The 24,262-nt window shown below is 40.2% G+C and overlaps 7 protein-coding genes and 1 non-coding gene across 9 annotated transcripts; 5 read left to right on the plus strand and 3 right to left on the minus strand.

Moving 5' to 3' along the window:
* Positions 1–1,233: 1,233 nt before the first annotated feature.
* Positions 1,234–6,316, minus strand: LOC124343596 (methionine--tRNA ligase, cytoplasmic-like). The gene is made up of 14 exons (XM_046796978.1): positions 5,893–6,316; positions 5,708–5,836; positions 5,477–5,536; positions 5,272–5,366; positions 4,049–4,179; positions 3,802–3,991; positions 3,653–3,742; positions 3,383–3,569; positions 3,156–3,320; positions 2,872–3,085; positions 2,581–2,794; positions 1,907–2,516; positions 1,632–1,841; positions 1,234–1,512 (listed from the first exon to the last, which is right to left on the minus strand). Exons 1-14 carry the CDS (start codon positions 6,232–6,234, stop codon positions 1,339–1,341), a joined length of 2,811 nt encoding a protein of 936 aa, XP_046652934.1. The 5' UTR covers positions 6,235–6,316; the 3' UTR covers positions 1,234–1,338.
* A 46-nt stretch (positions 6,317–6,362) lies between these two features.
* LOC124343632 (conserved oligomeric Golgi complex subunit 6-like) lies at positions 6,363–9,379 on the plus strand. Its single transcript, XM_046797035.1, has 12 exons — positions 6,363–6,695; positions 6,754–6,864; positions 6,931–6,964; positions 7,033–7,162; positions 7,219–7,569; positions 7,649–7,776; positions 7,843–7,935; positions 8,011–8,171; positions 8,280–8,507; positions 8,569–8,730; positions 8,790–8,954; positions 9,016–9,379. Exons 1-12 carry the CDS (start codon positions 6,615–6,617, stop codon positions 9,241–9,243), a joined length of 1,872 nt encoding a protein of 623 aa, XP_046652991.1. The 5' UTR covers positions 6,363–6,614; the 3' UTR covers positions 9,244–9,379.
* A 627-nt stretch (positions 9,380–10,006) lies between these two features.
* LOC124343774 (mediator of RNA polymerase II transcription subunit 29-like) lies at positions 10,007–11,055 on the plus strand. Its single transcript, XM_046797252.1, has 3 exons — positions 10,007–10,486; positions 10,546–10,607; positions 10,679–11,055. Exons 1-3 carry the CDS (start codon positions 10,181–10,183, stop codon positions 10,968–10,970), a joined length of 660 nt encoding a protein of 219 aa, XP_046653208.1. The 5' UTR covers positions 10,007–10,180; the 3' UTR covers positions 10,971–11,055.
* A 139-nt stretch (positions 11,056–11,194) lies between these two features.
* LOC124343730 (keratin, type I cytoskeletal 9-like) lies at positions 11,195–12,958 on the plus strand. The gene is made up of 3 exons (XM_046797185.1): positions 11,195–11,793; positions 11,860–12,369; positions 12,433–12,958. Exons 1-3 carry the CDS (start codon positions 11,782–11,784, stop codon positions 12,859–12,861), a joined length of 951 nt encoding a protein of 316 aa, XP_046653141.1. The 5' UTR covers positions 11,195–11,781; the 3' UTR covers positions 12,862–12,958.
* A 53-nt stretch (positions 12,959–13,011) lies between these two features.
* Positions 13,012–13,084, plus strand: Trnak-cuu. Its single transcript has one exon. It is a non-coding gene; the product is annotated as a tRNA-Lys (tRNA).
* A 1,199-nt stretch (positions 13,085–14,283) lies between these two features.
* Positions 14,284–15,931, minus strand: LOC124343729 (protein Star-like). The gene is made up of 6 exons (XM_046797184.1): positions 15,689–15,931; positions 15,411–15,604; positions 14,972–15,342; positions 14,678–14,887; positions 14,472–14,611; positions 14,284–14,408 (listed from the first exon to the last, which is right to left on the minus strand). Exons 1-6 carry the CDS (start codon positions 15,700–15,702, stop codon positions 14,381–14,383), a joined length of 957 nt encoding a protein of 318 aa, XP_046653140.1. The 5' UTR covers positions 15,703–15,931; the 3' UTR covers positions 14,284–14,380.
* Positions 15,932–18,053: 2,122 nt separating this feature from the next.
* Positions 18,054–18,895, plus strand: LOC124344448 (collagen alpha-1(I) chain-like; the record flags this gene model as incomplete). Its single annotated transcript, XM_046797991.1, has 3 exons — positions 18,054–18,255; positions 18,399–18,509; positions 18,615–18,895. Coding segments are annotated over exons 1-3 (594 nt in total), but the record flags the coding sequence as incomplete, so codon positions are not given.
* A 1,954-nt stretch (positions 18,896–20,849) lies between these two features.
* Positions 20,850–23,133, minus strand: LOC124343724 (protein Star-like). Of its 2 annotated transcripts, XR_006919302.1 has the most exons (8): positions 23,011–23,133; positions 22,749–22,939; positions 22,512–22,687; positions 22,249–22,443; positions 21,944–22,162; positions 21,685–21,824; positions 21,469–21,571; positions 20,850–21,385 (listed from the first exon to the last, which is right to left on the minus strand). XR_006919302.1 is itself a non-coding variant. In XM_046797178.1 (7 exons), exons 1-7 carry the CDS (start codon positions 23,022–23,024, stop codon positions 21,532–21,534), a joined length of 975 nt encoding a protein of 324 aa, XP_046653134.1. In that variant the 5' UTR covers positions 23,025–23,133; the 3' UTR covers positions 20,850–21,531. The 2 variants fall into 2 exon arrangements, 1 of the variants encoding a protein (XP_046653134.1); XM_046797178.1 differs by having other exon boundaries at positions 20,850–21,571.
* Between the last annotated feature and the right edge of the window lie 1,129 nt (positions 23,134–24,262).

A 24,262-nucleotide genomic window follows, 5' to 3' on the forward strand; every position in this document is an offset into this window, starting at 1 on the left:
CTCTTGACTTAATTTCCCTCATCTCTGCCACATTTTGCGCAACGTCGATTGAGAACCTGATTGTTGGACGGGTGTCTGGCCAGTCTTCCCTTTGTTTCTGTAGCTAAATCATGTTATATAATTTAGAAAACACGGGTTGAAAAACGTACAGTATTTCTGTTCTTTGAAAACCTGATTATTGTCGATAATTTCCCAGTGAAAGTGAACTTGATTGAAAAAATTGGCAAATCCATAATAATGGCAAACATATCTAGAGCAAATAGACAAATGAAATCCGTGTTGGATCACATACTTTCTTTCGGGCGATATATTTAATTATTTATACATTCATATACAAAATATCGAACTGCTCCTTCCGTGAATTCCAGCCATGCCATGGAGTTGACCAAGTTGGGTGAGTTTGGAAGTTATTCTTTTGAAAAACAAGTCTGACGACGAACGACGACATTTCAACATGCATTTCAGAGTGGCACACTGGTCGGCAAGAAGAAGAAGAAAAAAAAGCTGCTTGTGAGGGGCTTTCGGTTAGTTTGAAAGATTACAAGTGACGCTGCCGGACAAGTTGAAGAGAATAGTTTCGATTGACATCATTCCGCCCTTTTTTTTCTCCCCGGAGATGGTCATGAATTAATCTCAGAATTTTCCTATATAACCAGCATTGTTGTTTTTATTAAACGAACATGTTATTTGACCGAATTAAACATTCCGTGAGCTGCGAACTCAGCCGAGCGTGTGAGGTTGGCTGCTGGAGCAGGAAGGGCATGGAACACCACCACGGGTGTGGCGGCAGGTTTTTTTTTTCATCTCTCCATTCATGAATGAACCTGCCTGCGAAATATTTTAAAAACATCCAAATGCGTCCATCTCAGTGTCAGGTTAGATGATCATTCCAAATGATATCCTCCTCCCAGTTTTTCTCCATAAAGTGATGGCATAGAAATGATACGCATCGCAAAAGTTGTCAAGATCATTTATAGGTTTTTAGTTTGCTCTTGTCTTGTAAAAATAATACGATTATCTTTTATTCCACTGAGACTTGAGTGATTCAATCAAATTATTATTGAAAAAAAAAAAAAATCCCGTTACTAATAATGGGGCCACCAATTCGTAAAAGATATTTCAACTAAGGAGTTTCTTAATCATTTATTGCCAAAATAAACCCACTTATCAAACCAATTAAAAAATTTCAATCAGTTCGCAAGGAGGGGTAAAGAATTTGAATTGTAAAACAAGTCAATTTGCAACCGGTCTTTCCCGACCGTCTGTATTGTCTCTCCCGTTTAATCGAAACATTTTTTTCCCCCTCCCAAATAAGGAACAACATACCAGATTGATTAATCATTTTTGTTGCCCCTTTTTCTTCCCTTTACTGGCGGCTGGATTGGCCGGAGCAGCGGGGTCTTTTCCTTCGGCCAGAGCCAATTGTTTCTTCAAATCCAGGAGAACAGCTACGGCCACATCGATGGAAGCCTTGTCTGCTTTGGCAGTTTTCAACCCACGAACTTTGTCACCCTTATATCAAATAGAAAATGATATTATTTTAGCGTTGTTAAATCATGATTAAAAGTGAGCACTGGAGCGGATGCAATCAATCATCTAATAATATTTTTGTTTTTTAATTTTCATTCAACCTGTTCGGCAACTTGTTTGGTCAGATTTTCAAGGTCGCTGGATGACGGCGTAGGCTTCTCGGTTGCTGCAGGTGGTGGCGCTTGATGGATTTGTTTGGCTGCTTCCTCCGCAGTAGCCAGCCTTTTCTTCAAATCTAAAAGTTCAGCTACGGCAGCTGTAACAATGGATTTCTCGGCCTTGGCAGCTTTCAACTGGCGCACTTTGTCACCCTTTGGGGAAGAAATTAAAGATGTTAAAAGTGTACATGGAGAAAAGGAGTGTAGCTCAATGAAACCTGCTGGGCCACTAACAGTGCCAGATTTTCTGGTGTTTCAAGGCTGTCTGAAGCTGCTTCTTTTGCCACTGGAGTAGCTGCTGGATTCCCTGGAGGAGGAGCAGCGGATCCAACTTGGGCGCCAGAAAACTTTTGCTTCAATTCGTCTATAAGTGACTGTTCAATCTTCTGGAATAGGGGGGCAGGCTTGCCGATCCGGTGGCCGGCAGGCAGACGACAAGTGAATTCCGGTATCAAATGGTTGACGTCTGATGTGACACCCAATTGTTCCTGAAGTTTTCCAGATAGGTTTGGCATGTACGGGAGTAACATGACCGACAACTGACAAATAATGTTGGCGCATAGACCGATGACTGTTCCGGCCCTCTTTTTCTCTTCATCTTTGGTACTCTTAATCAACACCCAGGGCTGGGCAGCTTGCATCAATTGATTGCCTAAACGTGAGATGCTAAAGATGGGTCTGATGGCATCGCGTAACTTTGCATTCTCCAGTAGAGAAATGTATTGCTTCAGTTCGCGGTTGATTCGAACTAGCAACATGTTTTCTTCTTGACCCAGTGTCATGGAAGGTACACAACTGTCGTAGTTCTTCTCCAGGAAACTCAGGGCTCTGTTGGATAAAACCGGACAATGTAAAACGTCGGCATTCTCGAAAAGTTAACAATTTTAGGTACCGGTTGGCGAAATTGCCAAGGTTGTTGAGTAGTTCAGTGTTGTTCTTAGTCATCAAATCAGCCCATGAAAAAGTCGAGTCTTGCGATTCCGGACGGACGTAAAGCAGATAAAAGCGCCAGACATCAGCTGGAATGCCCGTTTCCTGGGCATTGTTACCAAAAACCCCGACACCACGACTCTTGGAGAACTTGCCATCCTCGTAATTGAGATATTCTAATGAAACAGTAGAAAGCTTTAAACATTCTCTTCTAATCAACTGGAAATACAAGTTAAACGGAATGTTCGCATACCAGTGGCAATCAGATGATTGACCAGCGTGTACGGGTCGTGTGTGCCCAGTTGAGATGAAGGGAAGACAACGGAATGGAAGGGAACATTGTCCTTGGCCATGAATTCGTAATGGACGACCTGCTCGCGATTTTTCCACCAGCGTTCCCATTCTTCCGTGTAGCAAGCCGTGATGCTCAAGTACCCAATGGGGGCATCAAACCACACGTAGAAGACCTGTGTGCACACAAATTCCGAACATGCCATTATTACAGTTCTAGATAAATCTCAAGTACAGTTTTGTCACCTTGTCAGTGTATCCTTCAAGAGGGACAGGAGTGCCCCATTTCAAGTCACGAGTTATGCAACGTGGCTTCAGGCCTTCCTTAATCCAGGAATTTGCAATGACGCGGGCGTTATGAGTCCATCCAGCTGTCACACTTTCCATCCAGCTTGTCAACTTATCCTCAATCTGCAATAGTTTAAATAGAATAAGCCAAATCAAATCAAAACCAAACTAAAAATCTTATAAACCTTTGGTAAATTGAGGAAAAGGTGCTTAGATGTCTTAATCACGGGAGTATGACGGCACATTTTACATCTTGGTAACTTGAGTTCAACGGCATTGACCAGCTTGCCGCATTTGTCACACTGATCACCTCTGGCATCTTCGTAACCACACAAGGGACAAGTGCCTTCCACGAACCGATCAGCCAAGAATCTGTTGAAAAGTGACGAATTTCACGGAATGACATTGGGATATTTTTTTTTCTGACGAATTTAAGAGAAAAAACAGATCGTTACATCTTGCAATGCTCGCACAACAGCTGTTCCATAGTATCCTCCACCAAGTAATTGTTGCGATGTAATTTCAAGAAAATGTCTTGAGCAATCCTGGTATAATCATCAATGAGTCAGCAATTCAATAATAATCAAAATTTTTAATGAAATACTTGGTTTGATTGGGGGTAGTAGTACGTCCGAAATGGTCGAAGCTGATATCGAACCATTTGTAAACCTCATCGTGAAGTTTAAAATATTTATCGCAAATTTGCTGCGGAGTTAGACCTTCTTCCAATGCTTTAGTTTCGGTAGCTGTTCCATACTCGTCTGTTCCGCAAATATACAACGTGTTGTAGTTTCCTGTAAAAATATATAATTAGAATTTGAATTACTAGTCACAATACAAAGAAAACTTACGCAATCGGCAGTAGCGAGCAAATACATCAGCTGATAGCACACAACCAATAATATTGCCCAAATGGGGGAAATTGTTGACGTAAGGTAAGGCGCTCGTAATCAGAATATTACGTTCTCCTTCAACAGGTAACCTGTAGAGAAATAAACGTTTACATTTAAATTTAAATCACAGTTAATAAAATCTTAATAAAGTAAAAGAGTAGACAAACAAGTTTATCACGTTTACCAAGAACAATTTTTCCCTCTTGGGAACTGAGCATCGGCCTAAACTGTCTGGACTTTGTGATATTACTGTACACGTGTAAGTAATTTTAAGTTGGTAAAAGAAAATAGTAATCTCATCAAGCAAAAACTCAATATATTTTTCTAGCACAAAAGTTTATCGCTTCTTTTCCTTCGTTTAACAAGGTCAAATTATAACCTTGTGTCAACACCCCAATGGCGCGTATTACTTATCTGCCAGACAGCTCTAGCAAAGTAATGTAAAATATTTGTTTTAATACTAAACTCGTCATTAATCGAAGGAAAGTATGATAAATTATCAGTGGAATTCACTTAAGAAGAGGGTGAGAGAGATTTTCTCAAAAAAATTTCCCTCTTTTTTCCTTTCTTTAAGCATTCAGCCATGCCTTTAGGTAATGCAAGGTCACATCATCCCATCAGAAAAATGCAACGAAAGGAAGGAGGTGGAGAGAGAGAAAGAAAAAAGATGGCGGATTTCCCCCCTTCGACTAGCCTAGTATGACCTCGGCTGACCTAACTCAAGGTCAATCCCCTTTGGTTCTCGTTTCCTTTTTCCCAAATAAAAAGCCGGGAGATGTTCAGAAATTCATCAGTTCAACGTTGTCTCTTAGTACACTCACTTGTCTCAGCACAATTCCATTTCAAGCTTCCAATTACCACCCTGTTGCTACCAGCTCCTGAGAGCTCTACACAGAAAGCTGTTTTTATTCGACACTACATGTATCTAGTATGACCAGTTATTACGAGTCACTGGGTATTCATTGTAGGGTCGAACAATTGCAGCCATTTTCGTCAGTTCGTGCTTAGGTAGATTCAACTAGTGTAACTTAATCTAAACTGTTTGTTTGTAACTACATTATTTTGCTCGACTGGTGCTCTTGGTTGCTCGGTCTTTAGGATTATGATTTAACATTCCTAAAGCTCGGCTAGCAGGATCCACCAATTAAGCTTGGACTACTTACAATCTACATAATACTTACACTGGATGGATGATGGTTTTTGGCTTAGGGATGTTACTTTGTGCCCAGTACTTTACTGCCTCTTCTATTTCCTCTGCGCTGATGGCTGCTTCTTCCTGAAAATATTGAAAAATAACCTGGTATTAGTCTAGGTGAACTTTGCCCAGATTAGACTTGTAATTGTTAGTCACTGGGTAAAGTTTGTCCGTTGACTAGTTCCACTTACCTCTTCTGCCTGTTCAGTGGGCGTCTCCTTTATCTTGAAATTCATTTTTAAAGCTGTTGCCTGCAGAAAATTTGATATAGTTTGAGTCCAGTTTTACATACCCCATAGAATGTATTTAATATCTCTGGGTTATGATTAAGACTGGGCAAAAGCTATTTGCCACAACGTGTAATGAATACTTTGAAAAACTGTTACATGTACTACAATGATTGGAGATTAAAATACATTTACCTTAAACTGATCACTTGTGTATATTTGGTTGAACCACTTCAGTAGTGTCGAGTAGCTATCCATAAGCTTTCCGTTTGAGAGTTCTAGTAGGGAACTAAACACTATCACGTCAGCTGCAGACAAAGAATTCTGAAATTTGTGAAAGGTTATTAGATGCATTAATTTTTATTGAAATAGTATCTTACTCCAATAAGAAACTTGTTGCGAGTGGATTTGTCAAGATGTTCCAACACAGTGACGAGTTGATGAGGCTGCTTGTTGGTCAATGCCTGCACTTCAGGTTGTAGGATCGTACTTTCCCAATCCATCCATTTGTCTTGTGATGGATTAACTTTCTTGTGGCCATTAAAACAGAATAGATACCATACAGCCGAGTTTGACGAGAAAAGTCGACAGTCTTCGTTGATGATAAGGACCGGTTTCTCAGCCGATGGCGAGATTTCTAATTCGATCGAGATATTGAGATATTCTGCTGCCAGCAAAACCTTCAATCCGGAAAGATCGTTGGAACGTGTAATCAGTTTCATTTTTCTAATGAAGTATAAAGCTTAACACATGTCAAGATCCGAAGAAAATTTTTTGAGAGGGGATCTTTTCGTCTGTATACTTATTGAAGAAGGTTAGGCTAATCAGTATCTACTAACATTGACAAGTGAAAATGAAATGATAACGTGTTCGAATCAATTATGATAGTACCCCAACAATTAACTTTCCTCTGATCACCGTCTATAAATTTTAAGAATGTTATGTTTAGCATTATGAAGTCTAGAAATGGTTTTTGTCTGGTGTCCATTTTTAAAAATCACTTTGAATCTGCAACGTGTCAACATACTGCAGACGAATTCCTGCCGCTGTCAACTGGGTAAACTATTTGCTATTCGATCCCACACAAATTTTTGAAAATAAAATGGAATCAAGTGTGGAAAAAGCCAATCCTTTGGCAAAAAAACTAGCCAAAATTCAAGACAATCAATTTGAAAATGACAAAGTATTTTAGTCTTGTACTTTATTCAATTTGGTTTCTAGAAACATTTTATTTTCGTTAGGATACGCTTGAAGCCCTGAAGGAATTGTCAACCTTTTTCAGCGAAAACAGTATTCGAACTCGTAGGAATCTTCGTGGCGAGATTGAAGGAAGAAGCTTGGCAATTAATCAGGTAGCCTACTGTTGTTTAATTAATTTACGAAACAATTTACATTTATCTTCGTATAACTTGAAATAGGATATTTTTAAAGCTTTCCATCAAGTCAAAGAGGGTAAACACATAATTTCACAGATTTTTTAATGATAAAATTAACAGACCAAGCAATTTTCCTTGATATAGCACTAAATGATGTGCACTCTCAAGTATTATTCATGGATCAAAGCTGCAAAGGAATGTCAACCAAACTTGCTGCTGTTAAAACAAGAACTCATCAATTGATGTCTCAAATGACTAGTTTTCAAACTGCAAGGTTGGTCCAATAAAAAACAAAACAAACTACAACTAATGTTATTTGTGTGGTTTTAGCAATCAGTTAAGTATGGAACAAATGGTGGCCAGCAAAATGATTGAAACCTTCCAACTAACACCTGCAGAAGTGACAGAACTGCAAAGCTTTGACCGATCTGTCAATCCAGAGTTTTTTACAGCATTGAGGAAATCTAAGCATATCCATCAACAATGTAAGCAACTCCTTCAAAGTGGCCACCAAACTACTGCTTTCGAAATAATGGAGCAAATGGCGTCCTATCAAGAGACAGCCCTGGAAAGACTTTACCGTTGGACGCAAAACCAATGCAGGAACGTTGATTCACCAGATTCAAATATTTTGCTTACCCAAGCGATTTCATGCCTTCAGGATCGGCCCATTTTGCTTAAGCAAGTCGAACAAATTTCCATCTCATTTTTACGATAAAGATATTTATTTGTGTGTATGTGTGTCAAACTGTCAATTTAGATACGTTGTTGATGAATATTGCACCGTACGCCGTGGATTGGTTGCGAGATCATTTCTTGATGCCTTAACTGTGGGTGGCCCTTATGGAACTCCTCGACCAATTGAACTCCATGCTCATGACCCTGCTCGTAAGCATTTAATTAAACTTGAAGCTATTAGAAATTTTCTTACTACATTGGTATACGCTATTACAGGTTATGTTGGAGACATGCTCGCTTGGCTTCACCAAATGACTCCAACCGAAAAGGAAAATGCGCAAGCGCTTCTTAAAGGCTGCGACAAGTCAGGTTAAATTTTATGACATAGTACATGGTAATTTTATTTGTATTTAAAAATACGTTTTATTTATTTTATTTGTGCAGACATAGGCGAGTTAGTAAAAGGCGCCTTGTCAAATATTACCGAAGGTGTGTGCCGCCCGTTGCGTTTGCGTTTAGAACAAGTGATCTCGCCTGACATCGGGCCTGCTGTACTGCACACCTTGTCAGGACTAATTCGATTTTATCTCAACACTATTGGCGAGGTATGCATTTGGAAGGAGTCCATTCTCAATAAAGAAATACCGAACCCTTGTTTGTGTAACAAACAAACAGATGACATATATTTTAATCGTTATTCTTTGGAATTTCAGGTGGTGCCGAACAGTGCGTTGATAGAAACTCTGAACGACATATTCGATCAATGCCATCACACGTTTTTGACTTCCTTAGAGTCTCACGTTCATAGGCTTTTAGAGAGAATTCAGCCTCCAAGCCAGGATTTAAGTCCTTCTCTCGGAGTTAATCAGCTTCTAAATTTATTAAGGGATGTTCTCTCAGGAGGACATATAGTAGATGCACAAGCCTCCGACGTCGCTGAAGTATGATTATCATTTAGTTTTTTAATGTGGAAATGAATAATCATAATTGTTTAAAACTCAGGTGGTGAGCAGAGTTTTGGACCCCTTGATGCAATTTATAGAAAATACTGCTGGTCGTCTTCCAAGAGCTGATCAAGCTGCTTACACCCTCAATTGTGTCTACCAGATTCACTCATCTCTGTCTCTTTATGAACATGTTGAAGAACGCTTGGAGAATTTACAGGTAACTTTAAACATTGGACGGCTGTTTTTAAGCACTTCTTCATGCATTTTAATTTTCAGGGACTAATGGAAAATCAGCTAACACTTTTGAGCACTGAGCAAGCCACAAGCCTTATTCACAGTTTGGGATTGGGTCCAGTGTGTGCCCTTTTGCAAAATCAAAATGATGGAGAGTTGTTGTCTAACATCCCAGGAATGGACTCTTCTAGTTTGCAATCATTTCTGGTATTTGTTTTCCTCCTTCAGTTTGGATTACAATGTTATTGATATTTAAATTTACGTTCAGATCAAGTTGGATGCCTTGCTGGGAGCCCCAGATGCGTTACAGCTTGCTCAGTGGAAATTGTTGATCAGCGGCTCTCACAGAAAAATAATCCAACGACGTGCGCTTGACACCGTACTTTCCATTTATGAGCAGCTGTATGATGCTGTTCACAATCCAGCTAATTGTTATGAAAATCCATCAAGTATTATGCCAAGAACACCTCAGCAAGTTAGAAATTTACTTGCATGATTATACTGTCAGAGGGATATTTTTTTATACATATTTTCACTTTAAGAAAGATTTTCTAAATAATTTAATTTGTCAAAATTTACTTTGTAGAATCCCTACAAGGTTGTTACACAAAAAATTACATTGCTGAGCACTATTTGTTTTCTTTTTTCTCTGCTGGTGTGGTTAAATGTGTTATTTCTGCTAATGTCTTTGCTCCCTGTTTTAAAATAAAATATAAAGAAAGGGACAGTGTTAATATTAACAAAAAGAGATATTTTTAACAGATGATATTACCCTTATGATAGGATGTTCAATCTGCTGCTCGTGTTTAGGAACAAATTTTTCAACTTTTTGAAGTAGTGACCATCCAACATGTAGCCCAATAATCTAAAATTTGGGGAAAAAAAGAAGAAAATGTAACCATAAGAATAAGATGACTACAAAGAACATGTTTCAATCTGTGTGATTATTAACATTTAACCGAAAAAATTTATTGGCATAAACATTTAATATTTATGATTTTCTTACATTAGAACCACGTTAGATCGTGTTAGATTAAGAACTAGAACTATAACTTTTACGTAACATAACTTACAACGGGAACCATAGTCAAAAGTACCAAATTTTTTTTGGTAAATTTTGCAAATCTTTGTGAAAACGTCAATTTATCCTCCATCTTAATAACGTCTAAGAATTGAACGACTGGATTGACACTGAAATGAAACAGAAAAAAACAACTCGGAAATCAGAAACAAATCTGAAAGAAGCAGACGATATAATTATTGTCATAGAAACGAAGCAGACTCTTTTTTCTACAATTGATCATCTCATCTGGAGATCTGATCTGTTCATAAAAAATTGACGGTCTATCGTCTAACAAGTGCTTGAACTGCAGATTACCTACCGATTTTCCAAACTATCTATCCAAGAAGTTAAAGAATTTTTATTCCCAGTAATGGCGATGCATATGACTGGAATGTCAAATCAAGGAATGATGAATTTGACCCCTCTGCAGCAGCAACAGCTTCTCCAACAGCAACAGCAGCAACAACAACAGCAACAACAACAGGCAGCAGCTAATAATAATCCTCAACAAATGTTGCAACATCAACAGCAATCACAGCCCGTTCCAAACCAGCAAGCAGCAGCAAATCCTAATATGCCCAACCCAGCGGCTCCAAATCCTGCTGCTGAACAGCAAAAGCTTGACCACATTGCTAAAGTCAAAACACTTCTTTGGCCTCTGAAAGAGAGTTTAATTGTAATGTAGTTTTTAAAAGTGTTAATTTTTAAGTAACTAATATTGACTTTGTCTTCTAGGCAAGTTTTAAAACAGCTGCCCAAAATTTCAACCAAAATGGCCATATAGATTTTGGAACTATGTATGTCATATGATAACTTCTTTGTGATTTATTCACTGTTAAAGTTTATTTAAATGTTAATCTTTCTGTAGGAAAGGAACAGAAACCAATGTGCCTAGATTTGACAAACAACTAGAGGAATTTTACTCAATTTGTGATCAAATAGAATTAAACCTTCAAGCGGCAATCGGGTGTGCTTCCCAGATTAGTACCAGCCAACGACACGTTCCTGCCCTAGTCTCTATAGCAAGGCAAGAGCCTGTCATCAATCAGGAAATGATGTCTTATCCAAACTATGTTGGCGTGGCAAAAACCCAAGTTGCCTATGTTAAAGACGTAATTGATACTCTGAATGATGCCGCTCAGAACTTATCCAATGACTAAATTTTTTTCCCCGGGATACACGAAAAAAGTTTGCCATTTTTTATATTTATAAAATACATTTGTCTGGCGTTTGATCGCACAAGCATATCAGTATACCAATGATGATTTAAATTTCTCCATTTGAATCTAGATTTTACGTTTGTACAGCACCCGATGGAAAATTGTCGGTCGCGCGTTACTTGCAGTCGTGAGCACTTTACCGCTATTTCATTGTCCCGTTTTATTGTAACGCGTGATCTGTCGATCTCAATTCCCTCCGTGACTTGGTTTTGTAAAAAAAAACTTATTTTGCATTTCCCCCCACTTTCACGGGCTTTCTATATCTTTGTGTAGGCATTACCGACATTTTTTCCAAGCTTTAAGAATAATATCCTACTGGATTTTGTCCATTGCAGCATCTTCTTCGCGTAAAAAAGTCAGGTTCATTTTTTCCTAGGCAGCTTATAGTCAATTGATTTTGATGGCGAGTCAGCACCAGAAAAATCTCTTGTCATGTATTTTGCATTCGGTATGAATGTGTGTTGATGGTGTTGACGAAGGATGACGCGTTTTTATAGGAAAGCAAAAGAGTTGAGGTAGGCATTGAAAGACATATTTGAAAGACGTCACAATTCAGCTGTAAATCTAACAGCACATCTAAGAGGCTCCAATTTCTCCGGAAAAAAATCGTACACGAAATAGGAAGCTTTCGAAGGCTTCTGTTGGTCACTTCTGTCGATCTAGTTTCTCTCATCTTCAACTTCGCATTTATAAGCAAGAAGATTCAGCAGTAAATCATCCAGTTCCATTCCGACTTCCTCCAACCAACAAGATGTTTCTCAAGGTAATCTGAATGTCCTCTCGTTAATTCTGATTTAATTCCACTAAAGTATTCAATTTGATTTCACAGGCTTTCGCAATCCTGCCAGCGATTTTTTCCTTGGTGACGGCTGCTAGAATGAACTCGGCTATGGGATCCAAGCGAGGCGGTTTCAGTCTGGAGCCTTTTGGCCATGGCACCCATCATTCGCATGCATTGAAGACCATTCGATCGTCCGTCGACTCGTCAGGCAAAGCCAATGAAAGATCGCATCCCGAAAATGAACTGGATTCAGCTGGATTTGGAGCTCCAGCATACGGTAGTGTGGGAGCGGCCGGGTTTGGTTCTCCTGTTCAAGGATTCGGTGGACCTGCTGGTCATCATCAAGGCGGAGCTAGTGGATTTGGACTTGGCAGTCAATCAGGTCCCTTTGGTGGCTCATCTGCATCCTATAATGATCAATCAGGATCAATTGGCGGTCCATTGGGCTCGTTCGGTAGTCCAGCTGCAGCCTTTGGAGGTCAGTCCGGATATGGAGGAGGTGCGCAAGGAGGAGCTCCGGGATACGGCGCTGCTGCTGGTGGATATGGAGGAAACTCTGTTAGTAAATCAAAGTAATTTTAATGAATTGAAAAAAAAATCACAAAGTATTTTGTTTAACAGGACGCTGGAATGCCCTATCAATTTCAGTATAATGTGAACGAGTACGGCAACAACTTTGGCCACTCTCAATCCAGCGATGGCAACCAAGTTACTGGGCGCTATTTTGTTCAGTTACCTGACGGTCGTCTTCAGACTGTGGATTTCAAATCGGATCCATTAAACGGCTACACTGCTGATGTCCAGTACCAAGGCCAGGCACAATACCCCGGAAGCAACAACGGAGGCTACTCTTCCCAGCCATCTGGAGCGCAGTACCCTTCAGGAGGAGCTCAACAAGCTCCACAAGGCAACTATGGCAGTGGTATTGGCGGCGGGTCCGTCGGACAACTACCACTTGCCTTCAACGGTCAAGGAAATTATGGAGGTGCTCTTCCTAGTGCACCTGGAAGTTTTGCTGGCCCAGGAGCCTTTAGCGTCAAACCTTACTAAATTCTTTAAAAAAGTTTCAAAAATAACATAACAGAAATGTAGACGCAAAATTACAAACATCTGTATTGCAGTTTATTCCAATAAAACATTATAAATGATGTCTAGATATATTTTTAGCAATTGGTTAATACTTAGATTAAAAATTTGTAAGCCCGGCTAGCTCAGTCGGTAGAGCATGAGACTCTTAATCTCAGGGTCGTGGGTTCGAGCCCCACGTTGGGCGAAAAACTTTTTAGTTTTCAAAAAGAAACAATTTTACTGCAAAATCTGTTTTAGAAAAATTTGCAATCGACAGCAATGCATTTAATTTATTTATTTGAATGGAATTCGTATTTGAGTAAAACTTTTCGATGTAAAAGTTGAAAAAATAACTTTAGAGAGATGTAATAAAATGCATCGACCGGGAATCGAACCCGGGCCGCCCGCGAACTGCTATCTGTTTGGCAGGCGAGCATTCTACCACTGAACCATCGATGCTTATTTTCAAATCAAATAAGACATAAGTAAATTAGGCCAATACGTTAAGCCCTATTCATCCCTTAGACGTCGTTTAACTAACTATCAACTTAACTAGTTTTGGATACGATAATTTTTCTATCAATCGCCTTGATTTATAAAATGCAAAAACCCCTGTCAAATTGATTTAAAAGAAATGACAAAATGTGCATCGACCGGGAATCGAACCCGGGCCGCCCGCGAACTGCTAACAGAATGGCAGGCGAGCATTCTACCACTGAACCATCGATGCCTGAGTTTCTAAAAATATAATCAAATGAAATTAATATCTTGAGCCCATACATCTATTAGACGTCGCTAAACTAATTTTCGACTTAACCAATTCTGGAAACGATCTTTTTTCTATCAATCGCCTTCATTAATCACTAATTGCTAATACCCCCTATCAAAGTGATTTAAAAAAATATAAAATGTGCATCGACCGGGAATCGAACCCGGGCCGCCCGCGTACTGCTATCAGATTGGCAGGCGAGCATTCTACCACTGAACCATCGATGCTTATGAATATATGGATTTATATAGTAACAATTTATAAAATATCTTTTTTCGTTAAAACTTTTGAGATACCGTATATGGATTTTTACATCATATGTTACGATTTCGCAAGAGAGATTACTTATACAAACGCAACAAAACAAAATGATGCAGCGCGTAAAACGTAACCCGAGGATCGCGTTTTGGGATGAGTAATAAAAAGTGAAAGTTTTTAAATTTACCTAGCTACGCTACGCTTGCCCTTGGGTAGTTAGGGTGAAACGATGATTTGAAAAATGGAAATGGGGAAAAATAATTTTTTTCTTTGAGCGACGGAAAGAAAGAAGATGCATAAACCTTTCTTCCTTACCCAGGGAAAATTGCTTTGAAAGCAATCACGTTTAGATAAGGTTGATAAATGAATTATGAGTATACAAGTATAAATTCCAAATTCGGCCTATATTTGCCTTCAACTATAAAGGAATATAACTTTCGTCTGTGTTGCTTCTTTGCCTTCATCTTCTTTGAGTTAGTCGTCATAGTCGTATCGCAAATCGCTAAAGAAAATTCATTTTTAAAAATTGAGTAATGAAATCGTCAGTTAGTAAAAAAAAAAAAACCTTAAAAAATCTTTTACGAAGACGATGTCACGGGCATATGGAGTTGCAATTTTTCCAAAATTAACAAACCCGTTCTCTTCCATGAATTTGACAATCCCAGCTTCCCCTTCCTCGACGTGTTCCCATTCAACCACCAACGTCTGCCAATCAAAGTGTATGTAAATAATCATATCTTCTCAAAAATTGTAGTGTGTGCGATATGGTACCTTAATGTCGACTTTGTGCCATGGAATCGTTTTGAGGATTTTAAGCTCATGACCCTCGACGTCGAGACTGAAAAAATCCACAGAGGTCCGTCCGTAGGCAAGAAGAAATGAGTAAAATGGAAAACATTGCACGGTAATCAAGTGATCGTTTTCAAACCACGAAGACTTTTCTTGAATGCTTCCGACTTGGAAAACAGATTTAAAAGTAACCTTATACAAATTAAAATAATGGTTGCCACTTGTTAAATATTTTGCGATTACAATTAAATTAAAGTGTAAATTTCAAACACCTACTTCTGTGGGATAAGTCTCCAAGCTGAGACAAGCTGGAACGTGCGTTGCTTTCCTTTTGCGAGTCAACAGAGAGTCGTAAGAACCACGATCCGGTTCGATTAGTAGCCCCGTCCAATTTTTGTATCGCTCCATGTATATTGTGTTGGAGAGGAATTCACCGTCTGAAGCTCCACATTCCACAAAGAATCCATTGGCCTGGTTGCGCAATATTCGCATGATTGCTTTGGCTTGACCGGCCGATGGATCGGCTGTTTTTGGATTATGCAAATCAAACGGAACTTCTGGTCCCCATGGTTTCTTTAAATAATTCTTTCTAATAAGGTCAAGTACACACGGATGGTCCTGTTGCAGTCGATGAGTGTTTGCGTATTCTGTACGATTTAAAATTAATTTTTCAGCTAGCATAAATAAATAAAATGCATATAATCTTATATATTACCTAGTGTGCAATCTTTAACATGCTGCGATTGATGTTTACTCTCTTCCAACAAATTGTACTTGGTGGTAATACCATTTGAAAATTTTCGGTCTGTGCTTCTGTTCTCATGGATAAGAAAGAAAAAAACGAATAATCCCACACACAATATAATAGATGATCTCCGACGTGCCACAAATATTCTGATTCCTCTAAAACTAAAAATTATTTTATACAAAAGTGAATAAGTAGGGAATTAATAATGCAATGTACCGTGAAATATATGTATGTATATAATTTACCTGATGAAAGACATTTTAAGAGATTCGATATACTGATAAACAAGCCGAGAATTAGTAAAACTATTCACACATAATATAATTGCATTTATTTTGAGAGAAACACAGACATTAACCGAGATGTCCTGGGCCACGACTGCAATATCTTAAATTTCCAAGTTTCGGTAACTTCAAACAGCAATATAGTGGTATAACAATCTAAACACGATCTTGCTGTGCCAGTGCGGCAGTACACGTCACCAGCTATGGGGGAGATGTGGAAGAATTTTTGATAACCTTCAGTCGAAACTGGCAGTGATATATAATTGATAGCTGCGGGGTCTTTGAGCATTGTGCGTGTGTGTGTACCAACAACCATCTTTTCTGTCCAATAGAAGAAATACTTTGGGGTTCATATATCCTCCCTATTGTAGATAAGAATCGACCATAAGAATAGTATCTGAGAACCAGTAGTCTAATACTATACAATCCATTAAACAAAGGTTCCTAGCTAAGTAGCCAGTGATGCAGGGAATTTTATTTTTGATTCAGAATCTAAAAACAGGGAAATTTTTTAAATCACAAAATTGTTATTTGTTTGAAAATGGGTCTCATCGTCATTGTATTTCTTAAATTTTACTATTATCGCTGTAAGTCTATTGTTTAACAAATCTTGTTTTATTAATGGGGGAATTATTAACCCTACAATTTTTTAGTTTTTCCATACGTTATTATACATCGAGTCTCTTTGTATCGTTGTTTTTCAAGAGATCTCATTCGAAGTTCGTGAGGTAATTATATATAGACGTCATTCAACTAAAAAACTACAAGATGCAGTTCAATCAACCCTAGCTTTGACACTAAGTCTTACTGCGTCGGTACTAGTTATAACCCATCAGCTCTATATATAGGGAATACAAAATAAAACGTGCTGAGTCGATGAATTCAACAGCGTGTTGGCCACTGGCATTTATCCTTGACTCTTGCTCACCTTGATGTTTTCAATGCATGTAGGCTATTCGACCTTAAAGTTACCAAAATAATGCAATCCTGCGGCAGCATTGCTTTTTAGGAAATTCATTATTGTATGAAAGCGGAATCTTGTGATCGAAACTAATTATTACAATATCTTAAAGTTTTATCTAGGATGTAAACATAAAGGCTATAGCCTACACATTTAGTTTTGTTTGGAACACAAACAAATTGCCTGAAATATTTACCTACATAATATTTAATTGATCTGTGTTGGTCAGAGTATCTTGTAGGCGTGGCTTCTCCTGGTGTACGTGATGCTTTCCATTCGAAAAGTGAAACACATTCGATGAAATTTATTCCTGGTTTTCGATAATTCAAAAATTTAATTCGATAATATAATTCGACCGAATTCGATTTCACATTACAGCTATTATTAGTCTTTGGAAAAGAAAAATAATTTTCAGCTTAAAAAAAAATAATTGGTAAATGATGATAAATAAATATCTTTCGATGGTTTGAATCGATTAAAAATTATAGATATCAAGTCAATAAAAAAAATTATTTGATCGATCACATCGATGTGACGCGAATAACGTGCCATAATAGATAGGCACCATTTTAATTAAAATGACGACTCCCCATTTTCAATTGTAATGATGATTACCTTAATGCCAATTAGGGATACAAATAAAGCTGCCGTTAATTTTCAACCTGAAGCAAATCAATTATTCGCAGCACGAAATGCCCGCGCATTATACTAAGTTTGACCATTTAATTCTTGGCATGCCTTTGCAGGTTCAGTATAGTTTATTTTTATCCGAATAGCTGTGCGGAGTATATACGAATATTTATCTATAGGACAAAAGGCTCATCAATCTTACATATATATAAAATAACTGCAGGAATTGTTAATTAAACCGTTTCCAGAATGTAATCAGTATATAGTTGGGTTTTTCCATGAAAAACTCCCATCATCACTGAAATGAGATTCATAGGATTTTTTATCTTCAGCATATGACATGTAGCTACGCCCTAAAGAGTAAACAATAAGTAACTTTATTTTTGTTTAATTTTTGAACTGGTTTTTCGTCGTACCAAAGTGCATGAATGCGTAAATAATCCTAAGAAAATAAAGAATAATTTGGTGGGATGGGGCCTATAGTACATTGCGCCATTTGATTTGCAGGTCAGCGACTTGTTACTACAAAAGATTCGAAACAGTTTGTTTGCTCAGGACGACTAGGGATATAGGTTTTCGTAGAGCGAAAGAAGCAGCGACTGAATGTTGGTATCTTTCTTTCACACAAAATATATAATATGTAAAAACTGCTGCAAATAGGCTCCTATATAGAACACACCTAGGTCCTAGTCTTTAAAAGAGGGAGCATTTGTTCGTGAGAGATTCATAGTGAAAATGGGTTTCCTCCACAATGGGGCTTTTTTTGTATTATTCGTGGTCATTATCAACAGCATTGCTGAAAAAAGTGATGGGTACGAACTACCCTATCCTGCCTTACATCTAGAAATACCATATGCCGATTACTACACGTTGTTGCGTATATTATCGGTTTCTAATCCATTACTGAGCGAATTTTACCAGAGAAATTCCCCACAAGGTAAATACTATGGTGCATTCGAAATGTTGGCACTAATGCATTATTTAAAGCTGATTTCACAGCCAATAATGACAAGCTGATGATTACCGTTTTTTTACAAATTAAATTCTAGCATAACAGTTCATTCTTTAAATGTACATTAGATTATAGGCCTACTATGCCAATTGCTGTGTTTCCAAAAAATCAACAATCTTCTAACGAATATGTTCATCAAAATAACCGACCATTTTCTGGAATTCTCCGAGGGCCTCCAGGTAATATAAATAGATAATGGCGACACTTAAAGTAAAACTTTTCAAATCGTAAAGCTATTTCGTAGATCCACTATAATTTATTATACTATTTTCAATATTTTGAAGGGCCACCTGGCCGTCCCGGACCTCCAGGTCGGGATAGCACAGCTTCACGCATAGATGCTTTTCCTTCAAATGCAGAGTTCAGACAAAGTCCGGGACCACCAGGTCCACCTGGCCCACGAGGTGACCCAGGACCTCCAGGACCGATGGGTTCAACCGGCCCAGCATCGACGGCTCCTGGTCCTCGAGGTGATACCGGTCCCCAAGGCGATGCGGGACCACCTGGTGCAGATTCAACTATTGCTGGTCCACGTGGTGACGCAGGAACTCCAGGTCCTCCTGGCGCAGACTCAACCGTTGCTGGCCCTCCTGGACCACCTGGAGCAGACTCAACCGTTGCTGGTCCACCTGGCGCAGACTCAACCGTTGCTGGCCCTCCTGGACCACCTGGAGCAGACTCAACCGTTGCTGGTCCACCTGGCGCAGACTCAACCGTTGCTGGCCCTCCTGGACCACCTGGCGCAGACTCAACCGTTGCTGGCCCTCCTGGAGCAGACTCAACTGTTGCTGGCCCTCCTGGACCACCTGGCGCAGACTCAACTGTTGCTGGCCCTCCTGGACCACCTGGAGCAGACTCAACCGTTGCTGGCCCTCCTGGAGCAGACTCAACTGTTGCTGGCCCTCCTGGAGCAGACTCAACTGTTGCTGGCCCTCCTGGAGCAGACTCAACTGTTGCTGGCCCTCCTGGATCACCTGGCGCAGACTCAACTGTTGCTGGCCCTCCTGGACCACCTGGAGCAGACTCAACTGTTGCTGGCCCTCCTGGACCACCTGGAGCAGACTCAACCGTTGCTGGCCCTCCTGGAGCAGACTCAACTGTTGCTGGCCCTCCTGGAGCAGACTCAACTGTTGCTGGCCCTCCTGGACCACCTGGAGCAGACTCAACCGTTGCTGGCCCTCCTGGACCACCTGGAGCAGACTCAACCGTTGCTGGCCCTCCTGGAGCAGACTCAACTGTTGCTGGCCCTCCTGGAGCAGACTCAACTGTTGCTGGCCCTCCTGGACCACCTGGAGCAGACTCAACCGTTGCTGGCCCTCCTGGAGCAGACTCAACTGTTGCTGGCCCTCCTGGAGCAGACTCAACTGTTGCTGGCCCTCCTGGACCACCTGGCGCAGACTCAACCGTTGCTGGCCCTCCTGGACCACCTGGAGCAGACTCAACTGTTGCTGGCCCTCCTGGACCACCTGGCGCAGACTCAACCGTTGCTGGCCCTCCTGGCGCAGACTCAACCGTTGCTGGCCCTCCTGGACCACCTGGCGCAGACTCAACCGTTGCTGGTCCTCCTGGAGCAGACTCAACTGTTCCTGGCCCTCCTGGACCACCTGGTGCAGACTCGACTGTTGCTGGCCCTCCTGGCGCAGACTCAACCGTTGCTGGCCCTCCTGGACCACCTGGCGCAGACTCAACCGTTGCTGGCCCTCCTGGAGCAGACTCAACTGTTGCTGGCCCTCCTGGACCACCTGGTGCAGACTCGACTGTTGCTGGCCCTCCTGGCGCAGACTCAACCGTTGCTGGCCCTCCTGGACCACCGGGCGCAGACTCAACCGTTGCTGGCCCTCCTGGAGCAGACTCAACTGTTCCTGGCCCTCCTGGACCACCTGGTGCAGACTCGACTGTTGCTGGCCCTCCTGGCGCAGACTCAACCGTTGCTGGCCCTCCTGGACCACCTGGCGCAGACTCAACCGTTGCTGGCCCTCCTGGAGCAGACTCAACTGTTGCTGGCCCTCCTGGACCACCTGGTGCAGATTCGACTGTTGCTGGCCCTCCTGGACCACCTGGCGCAGACTCAACCGTTGCTGGCCCTCCTGGAGCAGACTCAACTGTTGCTGGCCCTCCTGGACCACCTGGTGCAGATTCGACTGTTGCTGGCCCTCCTGGCGCAGACTCAACCGTTGCTGGCCCTCCTGGACCACCTGGCGCAGACTCAACCGTTGCTGGCCCTCCTGGAGCAGACTCAACTGTTGCTGGCCCTCCTGGACCACCTGGTGCAGATTCGACTGTTGCTGGCCCTCCTGGCGCAGACTCAACCGTTGCTGGCCCTCCTGGACCACCTGGCGCAGACTCAACCGTTGCTGGCCCTCCTGGAGCAGACTCAACTGTTCCTGGCCCCCCTGGTTCTAAAGGATCACCTGGTGCTTCTGTAGTTGGCCTTACTGGTCCTAGGGGGCCAATAGGCCTCAAGGGTTCCAAGGGCGATGATGGTTTGATTGGACCGAAAGGCGGAGCTGGTTCAAAGGGATCGAAAGGTGACGTTGGTCCAAAGGGATCGAAAGGCGACGTTGGTTCAACAGGCAGTACTGGAGTTCCAGGTAATGTAGGACAGAAGGGGAATAAGGGAGATAAGGGAACTATAGGGTGAAGGGTTGGGCAGGCTGCTACAGCGTTTGTGCTTTAATTCAGTTTATGTATTTTTTGTTTTAATATAATGTATTTTAACACATAGTTGATTTGTTCTAGCTGAATATTGAGAGGAACAACACAAATTTGATACGACACATCTGCATGTAATGGAAATAAAAGTTATTTGTTGAACCTAATGAGAAATGTTTATCGCAGGGATATTATTCAAATTATTAATTAAATTTCCCCAAAAGGATTCTGTTCCATACGAAGCCTTTTTTTGTGGTAACCAATAAATAAAGTAGCTAAATAATGTCTCGGTATGGTAAAATATTATCACTGGTGAAAAGTAAAAAATAAAAACATTCTACATCATCAGCAGATATAATAGTTGATTCAGATGTATTGATCCGCAATTTGTGGTCAGAAGGTCCTTTAGAAATAAAGCAAATAGCAGACATGATAAAATGAAATAATGGCTTATTTAACTTATGATTTCAAGGCTTGCTTTCTTACAATATTTTCAGAAACCTAATTAGCATGTCTTTTTTTATTTGCTGATTTTTATAGGCCTAAGGCCTATTCATCATCGTAGTCAACGTAGTCAAATCTCAAGTCACTGAAAACATAGAGATCGAGAAAAAAATTGGGTTAAACAATTTCATAAATTTAAAATAAAAAAAAAAAAAAAAAAAACATTTAAAAAATTGGATTGGTGTAACTGAAACTTACTCGAGAAAATCTTTGATGAATACTACATCTCTTGCATAGGGAGTAGCGATTCTCCCAAAATTAACATAGCCTTGTTCCTTCATGTAATCGACGATTGCGTAGTAACCTTCCTCAACGTGTTCCCATTCAACGGCTATCAACTTTTAACGAATAAAAGTAAATCGAAGGAAAATGAAATTGTATTAATGCATGTTAAAAGCGGTATAAAATACGTAAATGACAGCATTTTGAAAAGTGAAAAAAATATTGTTCTTCTTACGGTGATATTGACTTTGTGCCACGGAATAGTTTTGAGCACTTGGAGTTCATGTCCTTCCACATCGAGGCTGAAAAAATCCACCCAATTTTGTCCGTGGGCCAGCAGTATAGAGTACAGTGGAAAACATTGGACATTTGCCAATTTTCCGTTATCCAGTTCAGACTGTGACACTTTACTGCCAATGATTTTCCCGGTGATCTCAGTTTTATCGAATGAGACCTTTTTGTAAGATGCGATTATGCGTTAAATACGAATTATGCGTGACAGGTACAGTACATTTTATAGGATATTAAGAGAAATTATACTTCAGTTGGGTATTTTTCGAGACTTAGACAATTTTGAAGTGTCCAAGATTTGCGATTTCGTTTGACCAAATTTTGGAACGATTTTGGTTCGGGTTCGACAAGCAGTCCAGTCCAGTTCATTTCTCGTTCCAAAAATAGAGTATTGGAGAAAGATTCGCCATCGGCGGCACCACTCTCAATAAAGAACCCGTTTGTCTGTAATTGAATTTTAAAATTTTTTTCTTAAAATCAAACGTGTGTAACGGAATGCAAACAATTCATACCAGATTTCTTAGTAATCGTAGAACTGCCGTCACTTGACCTGCAGATGGATCTTTCACATTGGGGTAATCCAAAAACAGAGGCACATCCGATGGTGACGGTTTGTTAAGATGCTGGCGACGAATAATATCGAGTAGACAAGGATGATCTTGCTGAAGTTTATGCGCGTTTGCGTATTCTTTCAAGAGAATTTTATCATTAACAGTTGCTGCCAACTAATTCACAAGACGTTGACTCACCGATAGTGCAATCTTTGACGTGTTTTGGCATACCCTTTGTTTCTTCCATCAAATTATAAAGAACCTTTTTCTTCGTCTGTTTGGAATTATGTCGACTGTCCGTCGATGGCCATGCAATTATTAAAATTAAACCAATTGACACTGTGGATAGCAAGAGCGAACGATGTCGAATCACAAATAATCTGATGCTTCTAAAAGAAACCAAAAATAAAAAAATAAAATAACAGATTGATATCACTATAGTGTAAAAGAGTTCACTAACCGTAATGTCGTCATTTTGCCAACGGGAGGTAAAAAAACGTATACGAGTATTAAGAAATCCTCATTGGCGAGTCTAAACTTTTAGATTGGTTTTCACCGACCGCCACTAACGAATTGTTCCTGCCAAGTGAGAACCCCGAAATCCCCTTAAATTATTCCTCTAACATTCTTTAATCAGGAAATCAGTCCGATGCCAGTGGCTCTTCATTGCTGATTACAGTCAGCCGACGGCTGAAATTCTTTGTGAGCTTTGAAGAGATCCCCTTGATGCCGCGTTGAAATTGATCGAAACGTGTCTGACCTTCATGCTCTCGAGTTCGATGGATCGTGTCGGTTGCACTTTACCTTGAAGGAATACATTTTGAAATCATGGAGATATATCGTTGCAATTATAATCTCATCTCACAAGTCAAATGGGAGAGGTGACGTTGCTATATTTAACTCTTCTTGCTCTGTAAAGCAAAAGGAGCATCATGTGATCGCCTTTGTGCCTGGGCACTAACCACAAGGTGCACCCTATTATATTCGGATTGTAAGATTCCTATAGGCTTAAAGCTTTATCAATGTTTTAAGGCCAAAAAGACAGTTAAGCAAATAATTGATTAATGTTGGCAGACGTGCTGAAGCAAATACGATCGCGAGTGTCTTAGTGGAAATTAACCAATATCATGTTATCCGCTTGGAAACATAATTTTGTTTAACATTAAATGATTAATGAATGATGATGATTAAAGAAGAAGCCATCACGTGCTAGAAAAAATATTATTATTTCCCGGTGAATTGAATTACGTTCAAATGAAAACTGATGGCATGGAGAAGAAAGGAACAATTTATGCAGCATATTTAGCCAGAGGGAAAAAACAGGAAGAACAGGGCAATTCTCATTCAGTCATCCATCAATGTCGTGGAATTTTTGAGTCAATAAACTCGATGAACGCAGAGTCTGGAGATCTGCTGCTGTTTTCTGAAACTGATAACATGAAGTAACATGAAATTCATGCTGGTAATTCAAAATTAGCGCGCTGACGCCACCAAGTGCTAGTTAAACTTACTAGTGATGACGGGACTCATAATACACCTAGATGGTGCTGAAAAATGTCGGCCATTGCAAAATGTTATGCCTCAAGCATGCATTGCAACAAGGGCTGAGTTCAACTTGTCATTTTCGTGTGTTTTCGTTTCATCATTAAAATTAAAAAGAAAATAAAAATAGTGTTTGACGTTCTATAATTTGCTAATGGCCGTAATAAGAC

The sequence above is a fragment of the Daphnia pulicaria genome, chromosome 6 (assembly GCF_021234035.1).
Source record: "Daphnia pulicaria isolate SC F1-1A chromosome 6, SC_F0-13Bv2, whole genome shotgun sequence".
Lineage (NCBI taxonomy): Eukaryota > Metazoa > Arthropoda > Branchiopoda > Diplostraca > Daphniidae > Daphnia > Daphnia pulicaria.